General features: G+C 35.1%; 1 protein-coding gene across 24 annotated transcripts in view; it reads right to left on the reverse strand.

The window, feature by feature from the left end:
• The window catches only part of COBLL1 (cordon-bleu WH2 repeat protein like 1), a 151,129-nt gene that overhangs the window by 25,821 nt on the left and 98,641 nt on the right, over nt 1-26,667 (reverse strand). For 13 of the 24 annotated variants that reach the window (XM_074337180.1, XM_074337182.1, XM_074337176.1 and 10 more), the window contains 5 exons: nt 20,313-20,514; nt 19,853-20,081; nt 18,993-19,031; nt 14,482-14,579; nt 14,150-14,386 (listed from right to left, as the gene is read on the reverse strand). In XM_074337180.1, coding sequence (XP_074193281.1) covers nt 14,150-14,386; nt 14,482-14,579; nt 18,993-19,031; nt 19,853-20,081; nt 20,313-20,514 — 805 coding nt within the window. Of the gene's footprint in view, nt 1-14,149; nt 14,387-14,481; nt 14,580-18,992; nt 19,032-19,852; nt 20,082-20,312; nt 20,515-25,012; nt 25,053-26,667 lie in introns of all 24 variants that reach the window. The other 11 variants (XM_019727320.2, XM_019727315.2, XM_074337184.1 and 8 more) reach the window with 2 other exon arrangements.

The raw sequence follows: 26,667 nt of genomic DNA on the forward strand, positions 1-26,667 counted from the left end.
TTTATATAAAGACTCACAAATTTATATGAACCTATCCATAACTCAAATACAGAATAAAAATGGACTAAAATTCCTTTATCACCCTAGAGGTCTTAAAATAAACTAGCTTTTTGCAGGACATTTATATTTCTATGGATAAAGAATTTAAAATTTGTCAAAAAACAGATTTCTGACAGCATTAGGAATAGAGACAGTGGAAATGCATTGGCTCTGTGCGATGTCAGAGGGATAGTGGATGGGGGAGGGGGTTCACACAGTGTGAGGGATAAAAATGATAAACGTCTAAGTTTTGCTTTGTCTTGTGCACCTGAAACTAATAAAATAAAATAAAATAAAAAATAAAAAGCAATTGGAAACACAACCCCCCCCCAAAAAAAACAGATTTCTGTTTTGCTACACTAAAAAATAATTCAATAACATTTATGAAGACAGTTGATGAACTAACACGTTAGAAGGGAAAAGCCATGAATATTTTGGTGTAGCACATGTTTTGTTAACTTTATTCTGTAAGACTTACCCTCCACCCTGTACCATGTTGTGTGGGTAGATCATGAAAGTAAATGGACATTTATTTCAACAGCTGCAAATGGATCAAGACTAAGAACAAAAACATTAGGGGAAGAGAGCGTGACTGTCACCGAATGATACCAGGTAGACTATGTGACCTGTCAAAGTAGATTCCATGCTGTAATTAGTGGTTAAAACTTACTAAGCTTACGACAAACATGTAAATTTAATAACTGATGTAAGATGGGCCCAAAGCAGGAGTTTTCAAGGAATGAGAAAGGTGATTTTAGATAATTACCAACAGGTTAATTATTGACAGGAGTATCAGTTTTGTCCTCAGGAGTGATATTAGTGTTAGTGTTCAAGGAAAGAGCTTATGTATATTTCTTATTGTCCCTTAAGGCAGAGAGGCAAGCGCTGTTTTGTGTTTGTTTAAAGACACTGTTGGAAAAGAACTTCAGCCAAGCAGCAGCCAAGGAAAGTTAAGGTAATAAAAATCAAACTGGGAGTTATTTTGTATTAATTAAAAACATCACTATTAAGACCAAAATGGAAGAACCTCTTGGCCCTGAGAAACGGATGTTCTGTATCTACTGAAAACATCCCTGTCTTGGGTAAAAGCCTGCAGAAAACCAAATGGCATTTAAGTCAGAAGACCTAGATGTTTCTAAATTGATTATAGCCAAGAAAACTTGTGTGTACTGAGGGATATGAGTAGAATATACTTACCTAACATACAGTATTGAACAGGCTCCTAACCCAAGAATAACTGCTAGTAAGCAGACTTACTAAACTACCGCAGTTATTATATTTCAGTAAACACCTCACAAGTTCCCCTATCAAAGTTAAAGAAGAGAAAAGGCAAGGGAAGACCACCAATGCCTAACCAGCACCATTCTTAAACCCTATTTTTTCCTGTGTACTTCAGGAGCATGCTCCTAATAGTCTCCCAAGAGTTCTACTCTTGCATTAGTCGGGGTTGAGCTACCCAGTATTTTGGAGCGTGAGTTTGTCAAACTGAAGAGAGGCTTCCAGAGGGTTTGCAAGTTGGAAGGCAGCCCAGTGTAATGGTTACCAAACAAAAGAGCTTTGGAGACAATGCCAGGGCTTGAACCAGGGAGCACAACATTTATGATCTCTGCAGCCTTCAGCTTCCTCCTCTATGAAGTGGGAAAAGTAAGAGTACCTACCCCCAAAGGGGTCGGGATGCTTAGGTGAAATGATGTGTGAAAACTTAGCATGGTGCCTGGCACACGGAACATGCTCTACCTATCAGCTAATATTATTGCACATAATTTGCCTAAAGTATGTGAGAGAGATCTGTCAATAAAATAAGCAAGTGATAGTGATAATGTAGAGTTAAGAGTAAAAAGTATGGATGAAAGGAGGTGCTTGTTCCAAAACTGTGCATTTTCTTTAGTGATGGTAGTGGTGGGAGTCCTATTAGAGCCAGTCTCAGTTACCATCAGTATTAAACCCCCACAGTGCCCACCATCCAGGGACCTGTGCTGAGTGCCCTGCACAAGCACCGTGTGTAACCCAGTGTGGGGAAGAACTCAACCCGTAAGTCACCTCAGGCAGCTTCATCACACCTTACAGATATTTAATCAAACCTAAATATTTAACGTCAGCTTCTTAAATCTTATGATGGACACATGGATGTGTATTATGGCATATACATTTGAAATGTTTCTAAATTTAATGTGAACTCAAATGAAAGAAATGCTTGGAAATGTCTTTAGCAACAAGAAATATATAGTAAGCTCTTTCCTTGAACACGAACACTAACATCACTCCTGAGAACAAAACTGATACTCCTGTCATTAATCAATCTGTTTGCTAATTATCTAAAGTGTCCTTTCTTATTCCTTGAAAACCCCTGCCTTTGGGATACATTTCCTTTGGTCGAATTACAACTGAAATTTTTAAAAAAGGGTTGAGATTATTTTTAAGTCCAAAGAGTTTACAAAACAAGAAAACAGAGCGTTTACTACTTACTAGGGGAAAAACACTTTGGTTAATAATTAGAGATATTCAATTATTTACTTTAGTTAGAGTCACTAAGTGTATTTGCCATTAGCAAAAACTGCACCTCTAACAGGAATGCATATCACTGAATTTTATGGTCTGTGAAAAGGAAAATACTGCACAGAGAAAAAAAAATATACTAATGAAAGTGGCAAGGTCAAGTTAAAAACCATGCCAGAAAGCTAATCCCTGAGAATTCACACCCAGATCAGAATTCACTGGCTCAAAATGAAACTAAATTTAGCTGAAGAAAATAGAATTGTATGGCATTCAATAGATTTACTGAGTACTAGCTCTGTACTAGTTATTAGATCATTTATTAATCATAAATTATAAGCTGTAGACCATTGAAATAATTATATTCTAGATATAAGTTAAATGAAAGAATACAAACAGAAAAAATAAGAAACAAATTGAATAAAGAGATGGAAATGCAGTGGTCCAACTTCAATGACATTGTTAAATGTTTCTATTACAAGATTTTAGGTTTTATTTCTGTTTGTAATATGATTTTCACATGTGGGAAGGGTTAAGGTTAAAGGAAAGAAACTAGGCAGTCCCTTAAAATTGTCTTACAACTCAAATATTTTTCTTCTTCTTAAGGAACAAACTCGTATTATCCTTCAACCTGGACATTCTCAATAAATGCTATGAAATATTATAAAGTATCTTATAATTGACATTAGCTTTATGCTAATTTACTCTGAATTGTATCCCAATGACTGAATGTTCATAGAAATGAAGGTCACAATTTAACTTTTAACTCTTGATGGAAGAATTCTTTCTAAAATAATTGTACAACTTAAGACAACAAAATCAATTTTCTTAAACTTCAAAACATATAATTGTAATATAACAAATGAAATATAGAAATATGAGGTATTGTTTTAAATTTGCAAAATAGGCAGAGCTGTGAAGGAAAAGTTTTTGTTATCACAATAAAATCAGTTTTATTAATTTGATCATAAAACAAGCACAATGTCGTGTGAGATGTAAACAATGCATACCTTGATGAGGAAAAAAAAAAATCACTGTAAACCGCAACAAATATGGGTTACCTCACAGACATTTTGGTGTCCAACCGTTTACATTATCTTTTATATTTGTTTATACACACACATGCATGCATGCATATTTTGGCTTACATGAGATGAAAACATATGTGCCAGTTTCTTTCTTTGTTTACCATGGTTTTTTAAATAAAATGTTATATTTTTGTGGGGCCCTGAATCTCCTTAATTTTGCTGCCCTGAATTTCCTTGTTCTATACCCATTTCCCCTTTGGTTAGTATTTTCTTCCAGCTCCCCCAAAACTAGAATTTATGTATTCTATTTTCTTATCCTCTATATAAACATGTTTTAAAATCCTTCTTTGATAGCACTGAAAATCTTAGCCTGTGTAGGTCAACTTAGACTAAGAAAAACCACATCACATTAAAGTGAAGGGATGTAAGAAATAGGGGTGACATTTTAGGAACCAGATGACTATAATTACGGAAAGGAGAAATGGGCCTAGAGCTCTTAGATCCACACTATGTAAGCAGTCACCTCGTATGCCAATTTTAAGGGTATTCCTATCAATCTGCCAAAATAAATTCTATGAGAGGCAGCAATGCGATTAGAGCTGGATTCACTTACAGGTGTCTGATAGCACCACCACTTGTAACTTGTGCCTATGGGGTTACTAACTAAAATTAAATTTCTGCAGAGTATTCTGAGTGACCGAGCTTACCACTAGATTTCTCTCAAAATCACCTAGTTTTAAGGTCATCATTAGTCAATAATAACATCTGTATCCTCTGGTTAACAAACTCTTCCACCTGAGCAGATCTTTCTCAAACTTTGTATCTTCTACCTATTTTCAGTGATGCTCAAAGCACTTGTGTTGATTTTTGTGTTACAGTCAGGAGTTGAGGGAGAAGACTGTCAAAGTTTTATTTTGCTACTGTACTTTCAGGTTTAAAAATTCTCAGGAAAGTAATACCAGGAATATCTGGTCAATACTGACCAAACCAAAGGTCTACACAACAAAGTACTTTCGTTTGTTAAAGGTCAATTTTAAATGACAACAAAAGAATAAAATAATTTTATAATACTCGAGTTGAAAGAGACTTTTGGAAATTTTTTAAAAAACCTTATTCTACAGAGGAGCAACCCAAGCCATAAAGAAATTCAATGGCTTATACAGGTAGAAGGCGAAGAAGACAATGAGAAAAATAACAACAATGAAGAAGAATTTAATAGAACTATTAGTAGACTCCTCTAACACTATCTCTCAAGCCAGTTTAGGGCTTCTTCTGCTACAATGTAATTCCTTTCCATCCTTCTCCATTCATATCAGAAAAAAAACAATACACAAATTTTAGAACCTGTTATACCCTTGCAAGGTGTCTACATTTCTCTTCCCAAGGCCATCTGTGCTTTCATTTCATCAACCCTACAATACTCTGAGATAGTATATAACCAAGTCTTATTAGTGGTAGCCCCTTACTTATAACATTTTTTAAATGCCCAACGATGAGGGCCTACCTCAGTAGTACATCTTGGATAAAGAAAGACAAGATGAACCAGGAGAAATCAGAGCACAGGATCAAGTTCAAAGGACAGAAGATGGTGGCAACCGTGGCTCTCTCTGGTCCCAGGGATCAGAAAAAAGGTGGCTCGCGGCAGGGGAAAATATCTACACATCTAAAGGTTAACTGAGCTTAGCACCTCTTCCAGAGTAAAGCAGCAATTAAGGGAACAAACTAGGACCAACTCAGTTCACCCCAGAAAACAAGTCAAGGCTGTATGGCAGGCATTATCCTAGTGACCCCACAGTTTTTACCACCGTGACTCCAGAAACAGGCCTGCTTCTCTCTGCCCTGACCTCTGTTAATACACACTAGTTACCGGAGAAAAGGCATGTCTCCCCCATGAGATTCCACATGTCAGCTGTAGAAAGAATAAATAAACTTTATACTATGAAAACTTGTAGAGAAAAACTAACACTGATTATTTTCAATGGTATTGTGTTAACTCAGTATGCACTTGAGAGGCACAACTTTTGTATACTAGTAAAAGGAAGAGAAACCCACACCAATTCCATAAATGACCTACTGTTCTTTGAATAGCACTGTTCTTTAAAGTTTAACAACTTTATAATGAACATAGTTCTTTACATTCTGGTCAGAGGTAAAGGTGGCAGAAACTGAAAAAGTAATGGCTCAAGCAAATTTTTGAGTAATGTGCTTAGAACCTTGTCTGGAACATTAGTGAGTGATACATAAGCATAAGTCATTACTTTTGCTATTGTGATTATGACCCTTCGAAAATATGATGAAATCTACAATGACAAAGTATATCTGATATCTGGGAAAACCTTAAAAGAGGAAAGAGATTAAATATTATACTGTGCTGGTGCATTTCTCTACTGAATGAAACAAGTCATATTTTTGGAAGTATAGACAGCTGTATCTCGTATATCAAACTGAAAATGCTATGGCAACCACTGTTCCTAGGCAATTGCAGAATTATATGTGTGGTCCACTTTCTATATAATAAATATAAGTGGGAAGTGGAGGGGAAAATCAAATGCTATGTGATAACCTGGAGAAAAAACTAAAAGGTATATTTCTTAAAGATTACAAATACATGCTCTATTACAACCACCTTAATGATTCTGCATAAAACTAGATTAAAATTCATTAAGGGAAACTAAGACCAAATATATACCTGCACATTTCAAAAACATATGACAATTATCATCTCATTTGCTGTGACCTATGAGAAATATTAAAAGACATAATTGGGTAAAAGATGAACCATGTCAAATATTTTTTAAAACAAATCAGTGTTCAAAAAAGTAATACTCTAAGTATTAAATTTCACTTGCATAATACTGGATGGCAAAGTATTTCAATTTCTCAATATTTGAGTGTTTGTCTAGAACAAAATGCAAAATGAGATCAAATAAAAAGCCCAATCAGAAGAATTGCTTACTGTGTTTTCAGCCAAAAGCCAGTACCCTGAAAAAAATGAGGCAGCATGCTAGTAGCCCGGGAAAGGCTGCTTGCTGTTATTTATACACATAACTCCAAGCAGCAAAGCTACACCAAGTGTGCAGAAATGAAGAATTCGCCCAAAGGTTCTGTGAATTCTGTTTCATTTTTTTTAATTGGGGAATATTGGGGTACAATGTGTTTTTTCAGGATCCAACAGCTCCATGTCAAGTTGTTGTTTTCACTCTCAGCTCACTGGCCCATGTGGGGATGGAACCTGTGATCTTGGTGTTATCAGCACTGTGCTCTAACCACTGAGCCATCCGGCCGCCCCAAATTCTATGTTTAAGATTACCCACAACTTCTGTCCAACTCCCTTCCTCTTCTTCAGATGTAAATAAGCTTAAAAGGCTAATGTGTCAGTAATACCAGGACATCCTTTGGCCACTAACTGTATTTATTAAGTGTGCTTGTCACAGACACTTGGTTGACAGATATGGTATGGAAACTGGATTTCTGCACTTAGTTTGAATTCTAGAATTCTAAGTCATTTTCAATTTAAGTCAACATCATTGTGTTTCTGACTTCTGTCACATGTGAAATTAATGACAATCTTATGTAAATAACTATACATTGCATACAATAATACATGTGATATGATTCCTGTAAATAACAGCATGAGCCAGCTTTGACATATGTTGTGACACAAATGGCATTTCAAATCTTTAGGCAGAATCATATTCACAAAATGCTCAAAAAGTACCAAGAAAAGTGCCAGAAAATTTCTAATTAGGTAGTTTTCTTTTCCAAATGAAAATTTCTATAGAAGACAGTATATAACCACCTTTATAAGGAAAATGACACAGGCTTGAAATCATTTCACAAAGAAATTTAGAGACATGAAAAGAACACTGTAGCAGTGACAGTAAACTACGTAGTCTTTAAAATATATTTTTCAGGTGGATAAAATAATTTTACAGGCAGAAATGTTTCAAAAAAAGGTGAGCATAAATTATTTTACTAACTTGAATCTTCACTGAATCCTCTTTGAAAACTGCAAAATTGGTTGCCAAATTTAGCTCAGAAAATCAACAGCCTTTCATGTGAACACTTTCAGTTTATTTATTTTCAGTTTCAGCTCCAAAATCACTATCCAGTTACACTAATTCGCCAGTATTGAGAAATGCCTTAAAAGAATGAAGCAAATTTTTATAAACAGCCAAAAAGTATAAAATAGATGTGGTGGACAGAAATTTTTCCAAACCACAGATAGACTCACTTATCTGTAAGCCTGTCTAAAACAAACATAATGCCAACAACTACTTAAAAGGACACTAAAATGAAATAAAAGCTCAAAATGAATAAAACTGTGCTAATTACAGATCACTTTGTCATGTATCACTGTTATTTATCTCTCTAGCTCCATTATTTTTGGCACATCACCCACAAGAGATAAGCATTTTCTATTTCTAATATAACGTAACTATTTCCAATATTTTCTTTCTGCTTTTTTTTAAAGGATGCTTTGGGAAAAAATTGGAAAAATCATAACGCTGTATTTCTGTTAAACAGCGCACCCTTGTGGTTTACTTTATCTCCTAAACAAAAGTGACAGGATAAGAACGTATCCATTATTCTTCATGGACTTGGAAATGATTTTGTCTTTTTTCCCCCAGTTATTTCTTTCCCAGACTGCTATTACTTTCAATCACTTAAAATAGTGCCTTTTAAAATTTATAAATTAAAAACTAAATTGTTCGAATAGATATAAAAATGTCTATAGTGATAATGACTACCTTTGATTTTTTTAAAATTTTTAGTTTATTAATAAGGTTGACTATTGTAATTATTTGTTGGCTGATTATATAACTTCTTTTTTTATTAGTTTCAGGAGCACAAAACAATGTAACAGTTAGACATTTACAGCCCTCACAAAGTGATCGCCCCCCTCCCCCAATCTACTCCCCCTCTGACGTCGTACATAGCTGACACAATTCCATTGACTTTATCCCCTAAACTGTACTCCTTTGATTTTAAATTTAAAACAAGCAAGCAGTAAAATAAGTAAAATTCACCCATAAACTTACAGTTCTGCCAAATGTCCTGAATATTTGCATCTGGCTATATAAACAATTTCAATTCAGGGGACAATTTATATACATTAGGTAATGTACATTTCAGTTGTTGGTCCTTAAGCTTTTAATATAACCTGCCAAAATTCTGGCTTTTCTGTAAAAGCTTAAAAAGATATTGCCGAGAATTACCTGGACCGATTACTATAAAGTAAATGTAAGCAATTTTTAAGTTATCCAAGTACTTCTGAAAACTTATCACATATACACATGGAATACTAAAATTTAGTGATATTCTGTGTGACAGACATTGTCATTGTATATACTATACCCGGCTGTGTGAAAGCTATAATTAAAGTTTATTTAGCAATTCAGTTGAACACATACATATATTACAGAATTTTGCTGGGGAACACAATTCCTAACCTCTGGTTGGAGAAAGGGAAAGGGGAAAAAATTAACAAAGTTAGAAGCTTTCAACAATAATATAACCCTGACGTTTATCTTTACAAGATGGGGTACTTACCCCATGTCATGTTATATACGTCAATAAAATATGCAGCCTTTAACAAGGGGAAGCCCTTTATATACTGATAAGGATATCCAAAATACATCATTCATGTACCAAAAAGTGAGTTATAATATAGTGCATGTAGCATATGACAACTTGATGAAAAAAAAAAAACTATGTTGCATGAATATTGGCTTGAATATATGCATAGATTATATCTGGAAGGATACTCAAGAAATTGTTAGTAGTGGTTGCCTCTAGGCAAGAGAATTTGTCTGGGGGCAGGGTAGGGAAAGAGAATTTTCACTGCATTCTCCCTTTTATCTTTAGAAATATGTATCATATGAATATAATACCTCTATGTATCCCTAAATTAAAATTTTAAAAAAGGCACAAGAGAGACAAATTCAGAGAAAGGAAGATCACTCTATACTGAATCTTTAGAAAATTCTCCATGAAGCAGGTAAAAAAAGAAAAAAAGAAGAGGAATAATTTAAATGGCTTAGTAGGAATGAAGATGGAGCTGCGGGTCACTCTGTTCGGAAAGGATAGGAAAGAGGATTTTGCATGAGCGACAAGTCAAATCTTCTGGTTAAAGTTAACAGCATACTGAACATGATGAAATATTAAAGTTTAAAAATAAAATTGTGCTTCTGCACAGCAACAGAAACCATCACCAACAACAAAAAAGGCAACCTACAGAAAGGGAGAACATATTTACTAACCATGTATCTGAAAAGGGGTTAATATCCAAAACACATAAAGAACTCATACAACACAATAGCAAGAAAAAAAAAATGCAATTAAAAAATAAGCAGAAGAACAGAATTTACATTTTCTCAAAGATACACAAATGGCCAACGGGTACATTAAAAAGGTGTTCAATATCATTAATCATCAGGGAAATGTAAATAAAAACCACAATGAGATATCTATCACACAACACCTGTTAGAGTGGTTATCATCAAGAACGTCAGAGGTTAAGTGCTGGCAAGGATGTGGAGAAAAGGCAACCCTGGTAAACTGTTGGGAGAATGTAAACTGGTGCAGCCACTATGGAAAACAATGTGGAGGTTCCTTGAAAAATTAGGACTAGAATTACCAAATGACCCAGCAATCCCATTTCTGGGTATTTATCCAAAGGAAACAAAAAACAAGATATTGAAGAGATACCTGCACTCCCATGTTTAATGCATCATGTTCAGAATAGCTAATACATGGAAACAACCTAAGTGTTCATGTATGGATGAATGGATAAAGATGATGTCTCACACACATACACGTATACATTATTCAGCCATAAGAAGGAAATCTGGTCATTTGTGACATGGATGGAGCCTGAGGACATTCATTGACTAAGTGAATAAAGCCAGACAAAGACAAATACTGCATAAGCAGAATCTAAAAAAGTCAAACTTGTAGAAACAGAGTAGAAAAGGTTGTCAGGGGCTAAAGGGCGGGGGAGATAGGGACAGGATGGTAAAGGAGACAAACTTTCAGCTGTAAGATGAATAAGGGCTGAGGATCGAATGTAAAACATGGTAACTATAGTTGATAATACTGTATTACATAACTTAAGTTTTCTGAGAGTAGAACTTAAATGTTCTTACAAAAAAAAAAACAAACCAAAAAAAAAACCCAAAAAAGATAAATACATGAGGTGATGGATGTGTTAATTAACTAATGGTGGGAATTCTTGCACAGTGTATACGTATTTCAAATCACCACAATGTACACTTTAAATATTTTACAATTTTATTTATCAATTATACCTCAATAAAGCTGGGAAGGAAGGAAAGGAGGGAGGGAGAGAAATAAAAGAAACAAAGGGTAGAGCCCTCCCTCAAAAATTGGGATCAGTTTGTAGAGAACCCTGAGTGCTCAGAGAGTAACAGCCAGCTATCCAAAGCCTCTGAATTGGGAAGTGATAATTACAAAGTACAGATATAGTAACTTGCCACATTCTTTGTATTATGAGGACAAGAAGTGGAGAGGCAAGCTAACTACTGGTCTTCTCACTCTCTGCCCTGCGTTTCTCTAAAACATGACTTCAGCAGAGGGAATGGAAGTAAGTGACAAAGAGACATTAAGAAAGGAGACTGAATGAAGGATTGCTCACTAATTGGATGTGAAAAGAAAAAGGAAAAGAAAAGCATCAAAGTTGATCTCAAAGTTTTCAATATGGGAGGAAAAAAAAAGGAGAGTTTGACTTTAAATATGATGATTTCCAGGTAGTGATGAGTCAAGCAACTGTGAGCTCAAATGCAACTGGAAAACTATTGGGATTAGAATTATAAAATCAATGTATTAGTTTCCTAGAACTGTCGTAACAAATTACTATGATGGGGTGGCTTTAAACAACAGAAATTTATTCTTTCACAATTCTGGAAGCCAGAAGTCTGAAACCAAGGTGTTGGCAGTGCATAGCCCTCTGAAGGCTCTGGGGGAGAAGCATTCCTTGCCTCTTCCAGTTTATGGTGGCTCCTGGAATTCTTGGTTTGTGGCAGCATAACTCCAATCTCTGCCTCCATTACCACAGGGCCTCCTCCTATGTGTATCTGTACCCATGTCTTCTCTTCTTATCAGGACACCAGTCATTGGATTTGGGCCCAATGTGAATCCAGGACAACCTCATCTCTAGATCCTTAACTTGATTACATCTGCAAAAAACTCTATTTCTAAATAAGGTCACACTCACAGCGTACTGAGAGTTAGGACTGAGACATCTTTTGGGGGGATACTATGCAAACCATGACGGTTGATAACAAAGAACAGATGTTTGCTCTGAAAGAGTACAATAAATATAGGCTAAGACCATGGATTTAGGTGCCTCCAAATTTATAAAATGTGTAAAGGATAGTTGTGCCAAGGGGGAGGGAGGAACAATAAAAGAGAGCTGAGGTATCAGAAGATAATAAGAACCAAAGAAAAGAGAAAAATCAAGACTGAGGGGCAATCTATTACTTCTTTAACTTTTGGGTCACACTTGATGTAAGTAAGTCTGAGAGGCCCAGGAAGGCATGCATTCACAAGAACACATGGTGCTCTGTGCATGGACACACACACTCACAAACAGAACCACAGCCTAATAGTGAAGAATTTTTATAATGAATAAATTTAGAAAATGGTTCTTCAGCTTCTCTAGGGAAAAACAAATAATCCTGGGTCCTACTGAACAATACATCAAAGAACTATCCAGATGTTCAGATCAAAAGAAAAGAATAATTAGGAAACTCTATAAAGATGTCTAGTTTGCCAAAGGCAACATACTGAGCAAAAGATTACTTAACATGGGGGCATCAATTGGTCACAGAGCCGAGGGTGAGAATCAAAAGAAACAGGTTTTGGTGAGGTCACTGGTAGCGCAGTCTAGAATTTTAAGGAGCAGGCTCTGGGAATGACAACATAGACCTCTGGGAACCAAGCACAAAGGAAGACTGCTGGAATAGATTGGATTAGGACAGCTGGAATAAAAATTTGTGAGTACCGGCTAAGATTTATCCATATGAAGAAAAAGATAGACTTTGATAGCTACTCAAGAGCATAATATTTTTTACTGTTATAATGTAGTTTTATGGTAATTTAAAATAGAAAACAATCCTGGAAAATCTATCTTTTATGACTTACTATGAAGAAATGTAATGGGGTTACAACCACAAAATGAGTCTTTGGGGACCCTGACTTGGCCTCTGCTTACCTCATTCAGTTTCAATCTCTGTTTCTTACTCATGCTCAAGCATGCCAGAACCTTCACATTCTGCGTCTTTGAATAGGGTTCATCTTGCCTGACTAATGCACCACCGCACATATTTTAAGAAACCCAAGAATCAGCTCTTCTGTGACACTTCACCCAACCAGTAAGCAGTTAACCCTAGAAAACTTTGTTAGTAAATGATTCTATCATTTGAAAAAATAATTAGCCTCCTGATCTGTAAGATGAGATTTCATATCACCACCATTAGACAACAGAATCGTAATAGAAATAAAAAGACAGCTGAATAGGTGATTTTCCAAGTAGCTACTAAGTTTAAGCATTTTTTTGTTCATTTTTTATCTATTTGAGCTGCTATTTACTTTCTAAAGACACATATGACAGTGTATAAATTGCAATTACCAAAACAGTTACCTTTTTATTCATTAAGGAAGCACAGAAATGTTTATTAGTTTGTTGGGAAGAATGAAATTACTTCAGCATTGAATTTAATAAGCTTCCCAGGGGGAAACGAAACCCTTCAACTAGATACAAGAAAACTTCTCAGTGTCTCAAATATCTCAAAGTTACTTCAGTTGTTTATCTGATTACAAGCAACAAAATATATGGCCTCATGTTCAATCACATTTACTTCAAACTTCATTTATAATCTACGTGAATAAAGCAATGAAACAACAGACTTTATGGGCATTAAAAGTAGTTTGCAAATGGATTTCTACAAAACAGCATACTCCGGGGAAAGCTGGGATTGAAGAGGAGCAATAATAAGAAAGTTTGGGGAAAAAGTACACCTAGAATAGTGCTTTGAACATAAAAGTATATAAAAGTAACAGCAATATATTCTACATAAAAAGACTTCTTTAAAAAAAAAAAAACTAGAGAGTATGTACTCGTATGTACCAGGCACACACCAGAATATCTCCCCTGAGACTCTCAGTCAGGTCAAAAAAGATATATCTAGTCAGAAAACCATGAAAGTAACACAAAAATCATGTTGCTGTTAAAAAAAAAAAAAAAAAAAAAAGTGCTGTTCAAAAAAGTTGGCCTATTACTAGTAGACCAGGACTTCATGGTATATGGATGGTTTATTTGCTTGAATGTGAAAGCTACTCAAAACTGACCTATTTATTCTTAACTACATTGCAGAACTGTATGTATAATAGAGAATCTCTTCCAACTACCAATCCTATTAGTAACTACTATGTATTCACCTTATTACATACTAGTAACTGTTACTAACCTTATTTGTAGCCTATAGGGGAAAAAAAAAAGTTAGATAAGAGGAAAAAGAGATGGTCCCCTACCCGAGCCTAAAAAGAAACAAAACAAAATTCCGCACCTTGTCTGTTTCATCCACACTCATGGATTTCACTACGCAAGAAGCCGGCCTCTCCTGGATGTGAGCAAGATCCTGGGGTACGCTCTGAGAGGCAGCCATTGGAGGCAGTGGAGCCCGTCTCTTCTTGGGTATATCCGATGGCAGGGTGTTTGAAACGTAGGTCTTGGAAATGGTGTTGGATCTCGTAAAAGTTGGGCGATTACTACTTACGAGAGGGGTTGCAGGGGCACTTGCAGTCTAAGCAAGAATAGAAAGGCAAAAATCTATATGCAAATTCAAGATAAAAAGCACATGAAATTAAAAACAGATTAGGTACAGAAGAAAATACTTACTTGATCCCGCTTTTTCTTACTGCGTTGAAAAAAGCTGAAAAACCTTTTGTTTTCTTTCTCCTTCATAATGTCTAAGTTTTGTGATATTTGGCAGGACTCTAAAATAGAAGAAAAGCATCTTCTTTTTTGTACACAGGGTTATTATGTTCACCTCCAAGGTTTCTCTCAATTACTTTCCTTTGAAAAATGCATCTAATTATAAAAACTACTATGAACCATGTAGTCTGCTAGGCACTTTATATCTTATTTAATTCTCAAAGCAACAGGTAAATTTAGTATTACTATTCCTGTTTCACAGTAGAGAAAACTGAAGCTTAGAGAAACTAAGATACTTATTCAAGGCCAATAATCAGGAAATGACAGAGCTACAACATAAACTCAATTCTTTGTGACTCAGAGTTTGAGTTCCATAAACAGTTACCAACATTTCGAAGTAAAGAGGGAACTTTGAATTAAATGAGATATGCAATTGCTATATATAGTTTGTCCCTTTGTTTATTTTGAATAACTTTGCCTTAGAGCTAAACTATCATGAAATATTTTATCCAAAACATGATTCATTATAGTTACTTAGAACTTTGTTAATTATTACATAAACGTTATTTCTTTAATACAGTGATTCTCAACTAGGGGTGATTTTGTCAACCCCCCACCCCCATCCCCAGAGGACATTTGACAATGTTGGGGACAATTCTGGTCGTCACAAATAGGGGCAGGATGAGGAGAATTCATTGCTGGTTATCTACTGGGTAGAGGCCAATGATGTCACTAAACATATGAAAATACCCAAGGCAGCCCCTCAACAACAAAGCATTACCAGACCCCAAATGTCAATAAGGTCGAAATTGAGAATCACATTTTAATCAGAATGGTAAATGCCAAACTTCAAGGTTGCATATGTATATACATTTTCCAAGAAGTATTTCTTAATGTCAACTGAAATGGCCTAACAATGACAAATCCATGAGTGCTGAGTCACCCTGACCCAGACTGTCTTTAAATACCATTTCAAACTATATTTGCTTAAGAATGGTTGATTCTTTTTTGATATCAAAGGATGTGCAAGATGAGCCTGGAATATCTAATCATACCAGAGAGAAAGTAATCAATATCTACTGGGGTCATTTTAAAAGGACTACAGAACCAATCTCATATGGCTTCTACTGGCAGAAATCCAGACAACTTGGGTACCATAAGAATAATGCAATAAACTGAAACATGTCTCATATGTTTAATTCCATGCATTCACAGTGACACTAAAAAAAAAACCTGATCCTCATTGTTTACCTTTGTGTAATGCCAGGGAACCATTATTTTAAAAACTGATGAATGGAAAAAAAATTACACATTTATCCTGCCTTTTCTACCTAGATAGATAAACAACTGACATGGGGAAATTTGCTTTTTTAGAAGTATCGCAACTAATAATTATGGAGGATTATTAAAGGAATGTATGCAATAGATTATGACCATTTTTCAACTCCTACTTAACTAAGACATAGGCAATAATTATTGATGGCTAACATCAAAAAAGATAACTTGTCATTACATATCTGCTAATGAAGCAGTCTTAGACTTCATTAGACTTAGAAGAAGACCTATGAAGCAGCCTTGCAAAAATATCTTATCCAAATCTGATTAAGATTCTAGATTTAACAATTTATAGGAAATAGGATAGAGAAACATGTTATGTGGCATCACAAGATGCAATTAGCAACATTCTGAATGTGGGAAACTATGAGACCAATGACCTGGTTTATTCAACAAATAAATTGAAAATTTTAAAAAAGAGAGAGAAAGAGAGGTAAGGAGGGGGGAATCTGTAAATTTTAGAAACATCTCTACTAAGAAATATATGGGTTTTATGGTAAATCACAATATAATTTAAGTGATCTAGGAAACAAAGTACTGTATATTGAAACCGATAGGATATAGCTAAACTAACACTTAGGGGTAAATGTATAGTATTTTTACTTATATGTTTAAAAAATTAAATTATAACAAGTAGGGGCTAGTCCAGGAAAGCAAAGATAGTTAATGCCAATAACAATATTTATGGAATATGCCTTAATAACATATTGGAGAACTGTATTTCACAAAATAAAACTTTATGAATCTGATGCTTCAAATCTTAAATAAGCAGTATGCATTTGGTACAATGAGTTTACTGGCAAAGCTAACAACTAATAATGAACATGTGGATAGCATATTATGGTTAAATTTTTTTTTACTGACTAATTTACTTTTTGGAACAATTCTGTGAGGTAAATATCATGTTTCCTCGAAAATAAGACCTAGCCGGATAATCAGCTCTAATGAGTCTTTTGGAGCAAAAATTAATATAAGACCCGGTATTATATTATATTATATTATTAAAACCGGGGGTTATATTATAGTAAAATAAGATCAGGTCTTATATTAATTTTTGCTCCAAAAGACGCATTAGAGCTGATTGTCCGGCTAGGTCTTATTTTTGGGGAAACAGGGTATCATAAGTTATCATTCTGAGCTCCTTTTCTAAATTTGGGGATATAAAGAAATGGAAGTGGGTGGTATCACCCCATCACATATGAGGACCCAGATGACCAGAGAATTTGAATAACTTACAAGACTCATAGGCATTAAATGGTAGAACTGGAAATGGTATCCATTTAAAGATTATTTATAATACCTCTATTTTTTTTAAAATATGCAGTAGCACTTTAAGACAGAATTTTAATTCATTTTAAGATAGAAGCCTCCACTAATTGAATACAGATATACAATTAAATTTAGTTGGAACAGTGAATGGAAAATTCACATGATGATACAATGCAATAAATATAACCAGAGTATTCCATATAGCTATTTTTGGTAAAGCAATTTTCAGGCACCAGTCATCCTTCACAGCAGCTAACCCCTAAGTCTTCACTTAATGCTCTGTGTCAGGGATCACTGCAAGTCAAAGTTAAACACTAAAACAAACAAGGGCTGGAACTTACTTAGAAAGCAAGTCAAATACTGCAGTTTCCTTTTTCCAGAACAGCGGCTATGAGGAATGGCATGCAAAGTTCTAAGCCTTCTGATAGTATCTGACAAAATTAGGAGGCAGAGGCACTTATAGCTATTAGATTGACCTTGTAGATTCTGACATTGAAAGGAGCTTTCTTAATTTCCTATTCCACTGTCTTAATGTTATGTTCATAATATTTAATGCTCTAAATAAGCCACATACATTTTTGGTTGGAAGGGTTGTTAGCAATCAATGCATTCAACATCTTCAAAATAAGGCCAACAAGATTATGGAATTCGCTTTGGGTCATGTATGTAGAAAATGGCAAAGTTTGGAGCAAAAGCCAAGTACAAGTAACGGAATGTTGCCAGAAAGAACCACAAAGACAACTTTTTCCAACCTTTTTATTATCATAGAAGTGGAAGGTGAGATCCAGACAGATAAAGATATTTCCCTTATCTGCTTGTCAAATGAGCTTGACAATCAATGTGGTGTCAATTAAAATACCTGTCTTCTGATTATTAACCAATACACACTTTACGATCATACAAAATTTCAACTCCTTTGATTAGGCTAGTATTCATGATAGACACAAATAACAAATAATCATACTGTTATTTATGTGGGCTTAGTTCTTGGAATTGAGAGGCTCCTTGTGCTATGGGAAAATTGGAAGTAGGAAAGAAAGAAGATTCCAATAACACAAAATGTGTACAGTTTATTGTGTTTTTATTATTTTTTTTAGTAGGGTGGTAATTATTACAGTAATCAATTATCTGAGCCTATCCTTTTTTAATGGGGGAAAGAAGACTTCTAGACTTTATTATTATTGGCTATTTTTAATAAAGTTTTCACTATAAAAGTAATACATTCCCATTATAAAATTCTGTAATATAAAGAAAAGAAAGATGAAAAAAGTCACCCATAGCCATAATATGCAAAGGTAACCACTATAAAAATTTTTTATATATTTCTTTTCAGAAATTTCATGTTAAAGTTTTTTCACAACTGTATTAAACACATTAAAGTGCTTTAAAAGCTAATTTTAGTGTAAGCCATTTCCCAAGTTATTACAAAATATTCACAAACAATTTAATGGCTGTAAAAATTTCCTATATGAATATACCCAGATTATTATGAATAATTGTTTAATGGAAATAATCTAATATCCTTTCATGGCATCACCAAACTATCAGCATTTGTACCCAATAAAGATCCTAGCAAAATCATTTTTCTTGTCTGAGAGCCAAGAATATATTCCTCTCATTCTTAGGATAATATTAATTTAAAAACAATTATTGAAATCTAATTACTACATTAAATTCAGAAATCAAGGAGGGCCTTATAAATTATTTTTCAGGAAATAAAACACATAGATTTTCTAAGTTAAAATCTTTTATACAATGTGCACATTAGTAGTGTTAACAAAACAGGTAAAATTAGAAGTTTATTCTCAATTTACGCAATAGGAATAGAGATTTCATTTTATTATTTGTTTCTACTGATTCCTATGTCTTACCTTGTAAAGATGACTTATTGAAGGCAGTAACAGAGGTGGCTACAGAGGAGGGGGTAAAAGAGGGTAAATTGACTTAAAGATGATGTTTGTCCAAATATACAACATCCCTGAGTTGAAATAGTTGTCAATGTATTTACATAAAGCCAATCTCAGGATAAAGTTTGAAGTTCTCTATGCATAGAGAATGTAAGTACGTGTCTCCTTCACTAAACTTTTGCTTCCCCTAATAAAACAGATCCGTGTTGAATAAATAAGCTTGCATTTATCTATTTATTAGACATCACGCAAGCCAACATTATCTAAGATCTCCAAATTTTAATACATTAAATTATTTCTATAGATAAATACGGCAAGCTATTTCTATTTAGAACATTTCTGGAATTAAACTGATTCATTTTATAAACCAGTTGATTTTGGGTGCTGAACTTAGAAAAAATTTGACAAGAAACTTCCAAACTTGAATGATAATTAAGACCCAGACAAAACCATGCTGAGGCTATAGTAATTCATGGTTGATTAGAGCAACAATGAATTTAGATGTAATTTTTTATTCTCTGTTTAAATCTCAAAGCCACAAAGAATTAAGTTAAATTCCACCAAAAAAGTATTCATGGGTAGATGGAAAAGTGTAAAATGTGATGACAGCTAAGAAAGACAAGTTCTCATTCCAATTTCAATAACTGAAATCAAGTTAAATTTTATCACATTTAGTTTTTTCTTACTTCCAATGACATGTATTGACTTCTATCTATAGGATCCATTAAAGTGTCATTATGAACTTTAGAATAACCATACATAAACACAATACACACATATACATATATGCACATCTAGTGAATAAAACAAAAATTCTTACTTACCTCTGCTGACATCCATGGCATATAATTCTCTTAGTCCCAGGTCATTAAGAGATTTCATCAAGTCCAGGGGCTCCTGAGACTGATAGTCCTTCAACAACAGTGTGTGTAATGGATCAAACTCACATTTGCTGCATATAATGGGTACAAGTTCTTGAAGTGATGCATGTGGGTTAACTCTCACTATTGTCTTCTGCGTTTTCTTAAAATTGATCACCACTCGCACAGTTTTCTGAAACACATATTAAAGCCATAGAAATACCATAATTTACTGAAATAAACTTTCTCAATGTCTAGAATAATGAGACATCTACAAGTATATATTCATACCATAAACAGAGTTTTTCCATTTTCGTGTAAAATTCTCTTTTAGATTAATGTTACTTCCTAAATCTCAAGAAGATTCGTAGAAAATGTATCAACTGTTTCTATAAAATATCAAAATCTACAGTGAAATTCTTACCTCTGGTATTATAGGTGTAGGTTTTTTCTTTTCCAAAATTTTTGGCTTTAAAATTACTTTCTCCACCTCCAACATGCCTATTGGTGTGTTTGGCTTAAATTTAATGGAGTTCTTTTCGGCTGACAGCAGATCAATTGTGTAACTTGATGGATTTAAGTGATACTGTGCGCAGAGGAATATCAACAAGTCCATCATAGGTTTACTGTAAAACAAGAGTAATACTGATCGTAAAACAACTTCATAAAACAACTGTTAAAGTTATTGTTTCAAGAATTTTCTTAGGGTCTCTTGCTTTAGTAGATAAAACAAGGCTACAAAATAGTATTTGTGAAAGCAGCTTTAAAATCTAACCACATGATATTTAAGCAGACAAAACTGTAGTACTTAAAAAGTCCTGAGAAGTATTCAGAAGAGCTTGCTTGGACCATAGTGTTGGTTTAAAAATTACCTATGTTTTATCTGCCAAAATGTCTTCATATTATATATTTCAGGAGAAGGAAAATTCCTTTCCTTACCCAAGAGGAGTCACTTAGCTTAGCAGATGCTCCTTCACAATATTATTTAGAATATTAGCAGTTTTTAGCTTACAAATTGGTTATATTCCAAAGTTCTCATAATAATAAAGCATTAAGAACTATCACCCTTTGGGCTTTAGAAAGTATAGTTAAGCATCTACAAAATCCTAAAGAAGAGTGTAGTACAGATTTCTTAATTCATTCAAACAGTATTTAATATTTTCTAGGAATTGAAGACACAGTACAAGTGTTATGGCATAGCTGCACTCATAGGTCTAATACTCTACTGAGTATTAGAGTAATGGCTCCTAACTTTGCCATTAGTATACTCTAATACTCTAATACTACACTAGACCAATTGTCAGCAAACTATAATCTGCAGGTCAAAGTGGGCCCACAGCCTGTTTTTGTAAATAAAGTTTTATTGGAACACAGTCATGCTCATTTGTTCACATAATATTAGGGCTGCTTTAGTGCTAACAATGGCAGATTTGAGTAGGATGTGACTGAGACTCTATGGCCCACAAAGCCTAATTCTATTTACTATCTGGTCCTTGACAGAAAAAGAAAAGTTCATGGGCAATAACGAAAGCAACCATGTAAATGCATGAGACAATTTCAAACCGTGATTCACTTTTAAATACTAATGATAATACAGAATTTATTTCTATAGGAAATTGCACACTGAACTTGAGATCCAGAGACACATCTCAATTTTTTGCTTCCCTTTTCACAGATTCCAATTGTTGGCACAGACTTGTGTTTTCATTCACACCATGAACAGAACAATGTGGTCTCTGAGTCTTTTTTAATTGAGCCCTTAAAGAAAGCCACTAAAAAATATTTTGTATTATGTGCTTTTCTAAAATTTCTAGTGATATTTAGCTGTTAGTTCATATTTAAGACTGAAATACTGTGAAAATTTAAGTCCTATTTTCATGGATTGAGGTACAGGTTGATGCACTTTACTTGAGGGTAATCAGGCGGCCAGCTATTTTTTTCCCACTGGGAAATACAAATGTCAATAAATAACTCTCCAGTCTCTTGACTAGAGATATAAAACTGGCTATTGGCTTTCAGGAACTTGACAGGGAAATGAGGCTAGGAATCTCACCATTTAGGGTGCAATTTTCAATTTAGTACATCTGTTTTCATATGCACCTCATCCCCACTCTCCTAAATGGAGTTTCCATGTCTGTAGCAAAGCCCGGTCCACTGTTGTTATGCATCTAGGTTAACATACCTTTGAAATAACAGTAACCAACCGCAAGAGAGCACATAATCCTGTTAACTATCCTGTAATCCAATCCCTACTTTGCTTTCTCCCACCTTTATGTAATCCTTCGTATGTTCCCTCCTTGATTTCAAATGCATAAAAGAAATTGCAAAATTTTCAATTCTGAGAAGCATTTGAGATCTTGCTTCCTGGCAATTGTCACCATTTCGGGCTCAAATAAGCTCTTATAAAAATTCTCCACAGGTTTGGATGTTTCTTACATTGACAAATCTTTGCATACTCTCCCGGATTTCATGACAAAAAGGTTTCACATGGACTAGAGCTATAGATCATGACCTTTGAACTCCACACTGCCTAAATGTTTTCTAATAAAATTGCCTCTTCGAAAGGCAACTAAAAATCATAGAACTTCTTGATGACTTTATTCTTTCATTCTATAATACTAGGTTCAATTCTTTATTCAATAATTACAGAAGTCAATTTTGTCTTGAACATATTCCTATTCCCAGATAAACGCAACAGACTAGAAAGTTCTATAACGGACATAAATACAGATGAGAACGTCATACTGCATATGATAATGGTATTTCAAATTTCTGGGGAAAGAAATTTTCAGAACTGATATTGGGAAAATTGATTAGCTATCTAATGAAAAATGTTACGTATCTACTTTATGCCTTACACTAAAGCAAGCTCCAAGTGGACTAGATAGATAAATATGAGGAAATGACTCTGGGGGGTAAAAAACAGAAAGGAAATCCATCTTCATGTACTTGGTTCTAGAGCACTGCTGTACAATAGAATGAAGTAACTCTGGCAAGCTCAGTGATTGCAAGCAACCTCACAGGCTGATCTGACCATAAATTACTAACGGGGCAGGTCAAGATGGGTAGTCACACCCCAGGGATACCACAAAGTGGCAAGGTTGCTGAAAGGACCCAACAGGAGGCCTAAAATGTTCATTTAAATTATTTGCTATGTGATATGCTTGCTAACCTCTCCCTGGTAACCCACAAACTATCACCAAAGTCCTGGTAGATTTGGGAAGGATTAAAGAAAGAAAATTTCAAAAGTTAGAGACTGAAAAATCATCCAAAAAATAAGATAAAGTTGGAGCCATAAGTGGCTCCAAGAATATAAAACCTGGGGAATTGGATCTTCCACAAGAAGTAGGATAGGGGCTCAGGCTAACTATTTCTAGACCTTAAAGACAATAACCTCAAGATGTTATCTGGGTCCCATTTATACCTAGATGTGAACTCCTCTCTAAGAGGACCACCTTTTAGCCATCTTTATTTCCAGGACCTAATACACAGTGAGGTCAATGTCATTGACTGAGGAATTTATAGGAATCAGTGATTAATCATGTCAGGTAATTTTGCTTAAACATCCATGAACTCAAACACACAGCAAACAATGTATAACTGAGATCTCTACAATATCTGACACATAAAAAGACAAAGTTGTTGAAAGGAGGTTCATATGCTTTAAAAAAAAAAAGAAAACATAGGTGTGAAGCTGTTGTTTGTTTGTTTAATTAACAAATTTGACTAGCAGCCTTGTTGTGTGTAAAGCCATGAATGACATCTTTACACAGAGGTGGGATATAAGCATTAAGTAGAGCTAAGATCTTTGCCAAAACAGCCTCAGATCAGTTCAAATGCTTGAAGTATTTAATTGAAACCTCAGCCTTTGGCACTAAAAGCACAGAAGAGATGACCCTGGCCTAGATGATTCTGAGAGTGAGAATTACTGACTGCCTAGCTCTGCCATAAAGGAGCTGTAACACTATAAAAGTAGGACATTAATATTTAAACCAACCCTGCCTCCAGGGGGGGCTGCTGTGGGGATTAACTAGTCACGAAGTGCACCCACGGAAAATAAAATCATCTCTTAGTGTAGTTGTTTAGAATTATACACCCAGATGCCAAATTATTTCTACCAAAAACAGTTTTGGTTTGAGGATAATTATCCAGAGCTGATGCCCCTAACAGCAGTTGGCTAACAGGTTCGACCACGGGATGACCACAGGAAGGATACTTGCTTTCCTGTTTGCTAGAGGAGCACAGGCCAGCAATCCACCTGAAACCCCAGCCAAAACATTATAAGTTGAAAGAGATTGACTAAACTTGATCATCACTTCCTCATCCAGATAAGAAACAGTGTCTTCCTCCTCTATACCACCACATGACTTTGAATTTTGGTTCATTATATTACTTAACAGAGTCTTCTTTGCATTACTATTGTTTACGTATTTTTTCTCTTGTAAAATAATGATTTCCTAGTCGGCAGACTCTCTAAAAACTTTTTTTAAGACTGTCTAAAAACTCTTCTTGGAAAAAAACAAAACAAACTCTTCTTGAAAATGGAGATATCTCTGTGAGATTTCCTACTTCTTTTTACAAATAAATAATAATGCTTTATATTAATTTCATATCTATTACTTCCTTTGAGCCCACAAACACCACAAAAGCTACTCCCACTTAATGAATGTGAAAACTGAGGTTAGAGAAGTTAGATGACCAGATGATGAAGAGCATATGTAGAATTAGGGAGCCGTTAGGATTAGAATGTCCTGACTCTTAAAACTGTACTCCTTTAGCTACCATTTAGTTGAATAGTACCACAAGTCAGAATGCAGGATGGGGCGGATGGTTTGCAAAGGGCTGTCTGCTATCTGCTACAATTGTACTTCATAGATTGATGACATCACTAAACCACCCCAAAATACACCGGTGACCCTTCATGCATTTGTGACACACATGCATTAAGTGTCCTAGTTGTACCTGCTAGATAATACAAGACTTCCACTTCCGTGTTGTAAAGATCCCATTGGGTATCAAAAATGTGGGTCACGGTTCATCAAAGAGCTTTCAGATCAGCAAGATGTATAACATCTGCCTCGGTGAATTTCCAAACCCTGGAGGTATTTAAGCAAAGTAACTTACCAATAGGGTGGCTATTAATTTATCATCCAATCTGGGACACCTGAGAGTGAAAGGGGGCACTATTAGTAATTACTCTGGGAAAACAGGTACAAACAGGGACTGTCTTAGGAAAATGAGAATGCTTGTTGGATGTATTTATCATGAATAGATGGATTTCAAGCACCTGATAAGGGGCTGATCTTTATGAATAAGATTATTCCTTATTATGGTTCTTTAAACCTGCCCCAGTACCTAACAAAAAAAGTTTTTTACACATTTTCAACAAATCTTTAAAACAGTTGAGTTGAAATGGTTCTAGCTGTCCCATGAAAATGCACACCAATAACCCAATTAGATTTACCAATAATAGTATGGGGATTTTGAGAACATTCCCTATTGTTATTGATGTTTATCCATCTTACATTAGTTAACCCACCTAATTTAATAATGAGTTCAGGAGGGTGTTTTACAGAAATGACTCACATTCACCTTGTATCTTGCCATTTTTCACAGTCTGCTATATTCCAATAGGTGGCACTGTACTCCATGTAAAACGTTCTTGAGCTCATTACCTCACCTACCCAGTGCCAATCAAAACCTTGGGAGAGCTAGTCTTACCTCTGCTATAAATTGGTGATACTGGACAGGCAAATCAGACCACACGTCATGTGCAACATGTCTCTGGGTTATTTTGTAGCCAAAGGTCAGACCGTTAAGGCGACTTGCTTGAGGTCACAGAGCAAGCTATGGAGTCAACAATAGGGCCTGACATTTCTAACTTCAAGTTCTATGCTTTCTTTATTTGTGTTTTCTTTCAAGGCATTCGCAGATTTGCTCAAATCAAAACAAATTCCTATTTACGGTAGGGGCAGAAAAGAGCAAAATCTCCTGTTAGACAGGATGTTGACTCCGCTCTTCCCTCTTATAGGAGAGAGTGTACCAGGATGGCCACAGTAACATACAGGGTGCTCCCCTGATAGGCTAACAAAGCGGGTCACTGGCAGTCTTTTACCAAGTTTTCCAATTTGAAACTTATTTAAAATTGTCCCAGAGAAAAAGAGGAAAAGGGAACAAATACTTCTTCAGCAAGGAATAACCATATACTGGGCAGATATGTGACTATAAGGTAAGGGCCTAGAGTGATGTACAAATGTACCTACACATTTCCTTATTCTCTCTAGGGTCTGTCTGTAACAGTTTAGCTTATAAGCTCATTTTCATTAAAAATGAACTTTTCCCAATACTGGTGGATACCACCCCTAATGCTGTTGTATGGTGTAACATTTCCTGAGGGGGACAGCCCCTAGGCAGCTTGTCTCTAACAGCAGTCCCTTTTAATGTTCACCGTTAGTAAGGAACAGAACTGCTCCATCTGGTAAAAAAGGTCCTTCACTCTACCAGAACCACACACACACATATATAGATACATGTGTATGCATATATGCATAGACACATATATACAGACATATATATACCTATACTACAGTGCCCTGTATGAGTATGTATACATAAAATATTCTAATACCTCCTTCCTTCAATCCAATCATACATGATGTTAGTATACACAGAAGTGCCCAAGTTTTCAGGCTGGCACTGCAGCTGCCCTCAATGTAAGCAAAGGATTGCAAACCAAGGTCGAAGACTCGGGGTGACTTCTGGTCATTAAAAAGACAGTA

The sequence above is a fragment of the Rhinolophus sinicus genome, linkage group LG01 (genome assembly GCF_036562045.2).
Source record: "Rhinolophus sinicus isolate RSC01 linkage group LG01, ASM3656204v1, whole genome shotgun sequence".
Taxonomy (NCBI): Eukaryota; Metazoa; Chordata; class Mammalia; order Chiroptera; family Rhinolophidae; genus Rhinolophus; species Rhinolophus sinicus.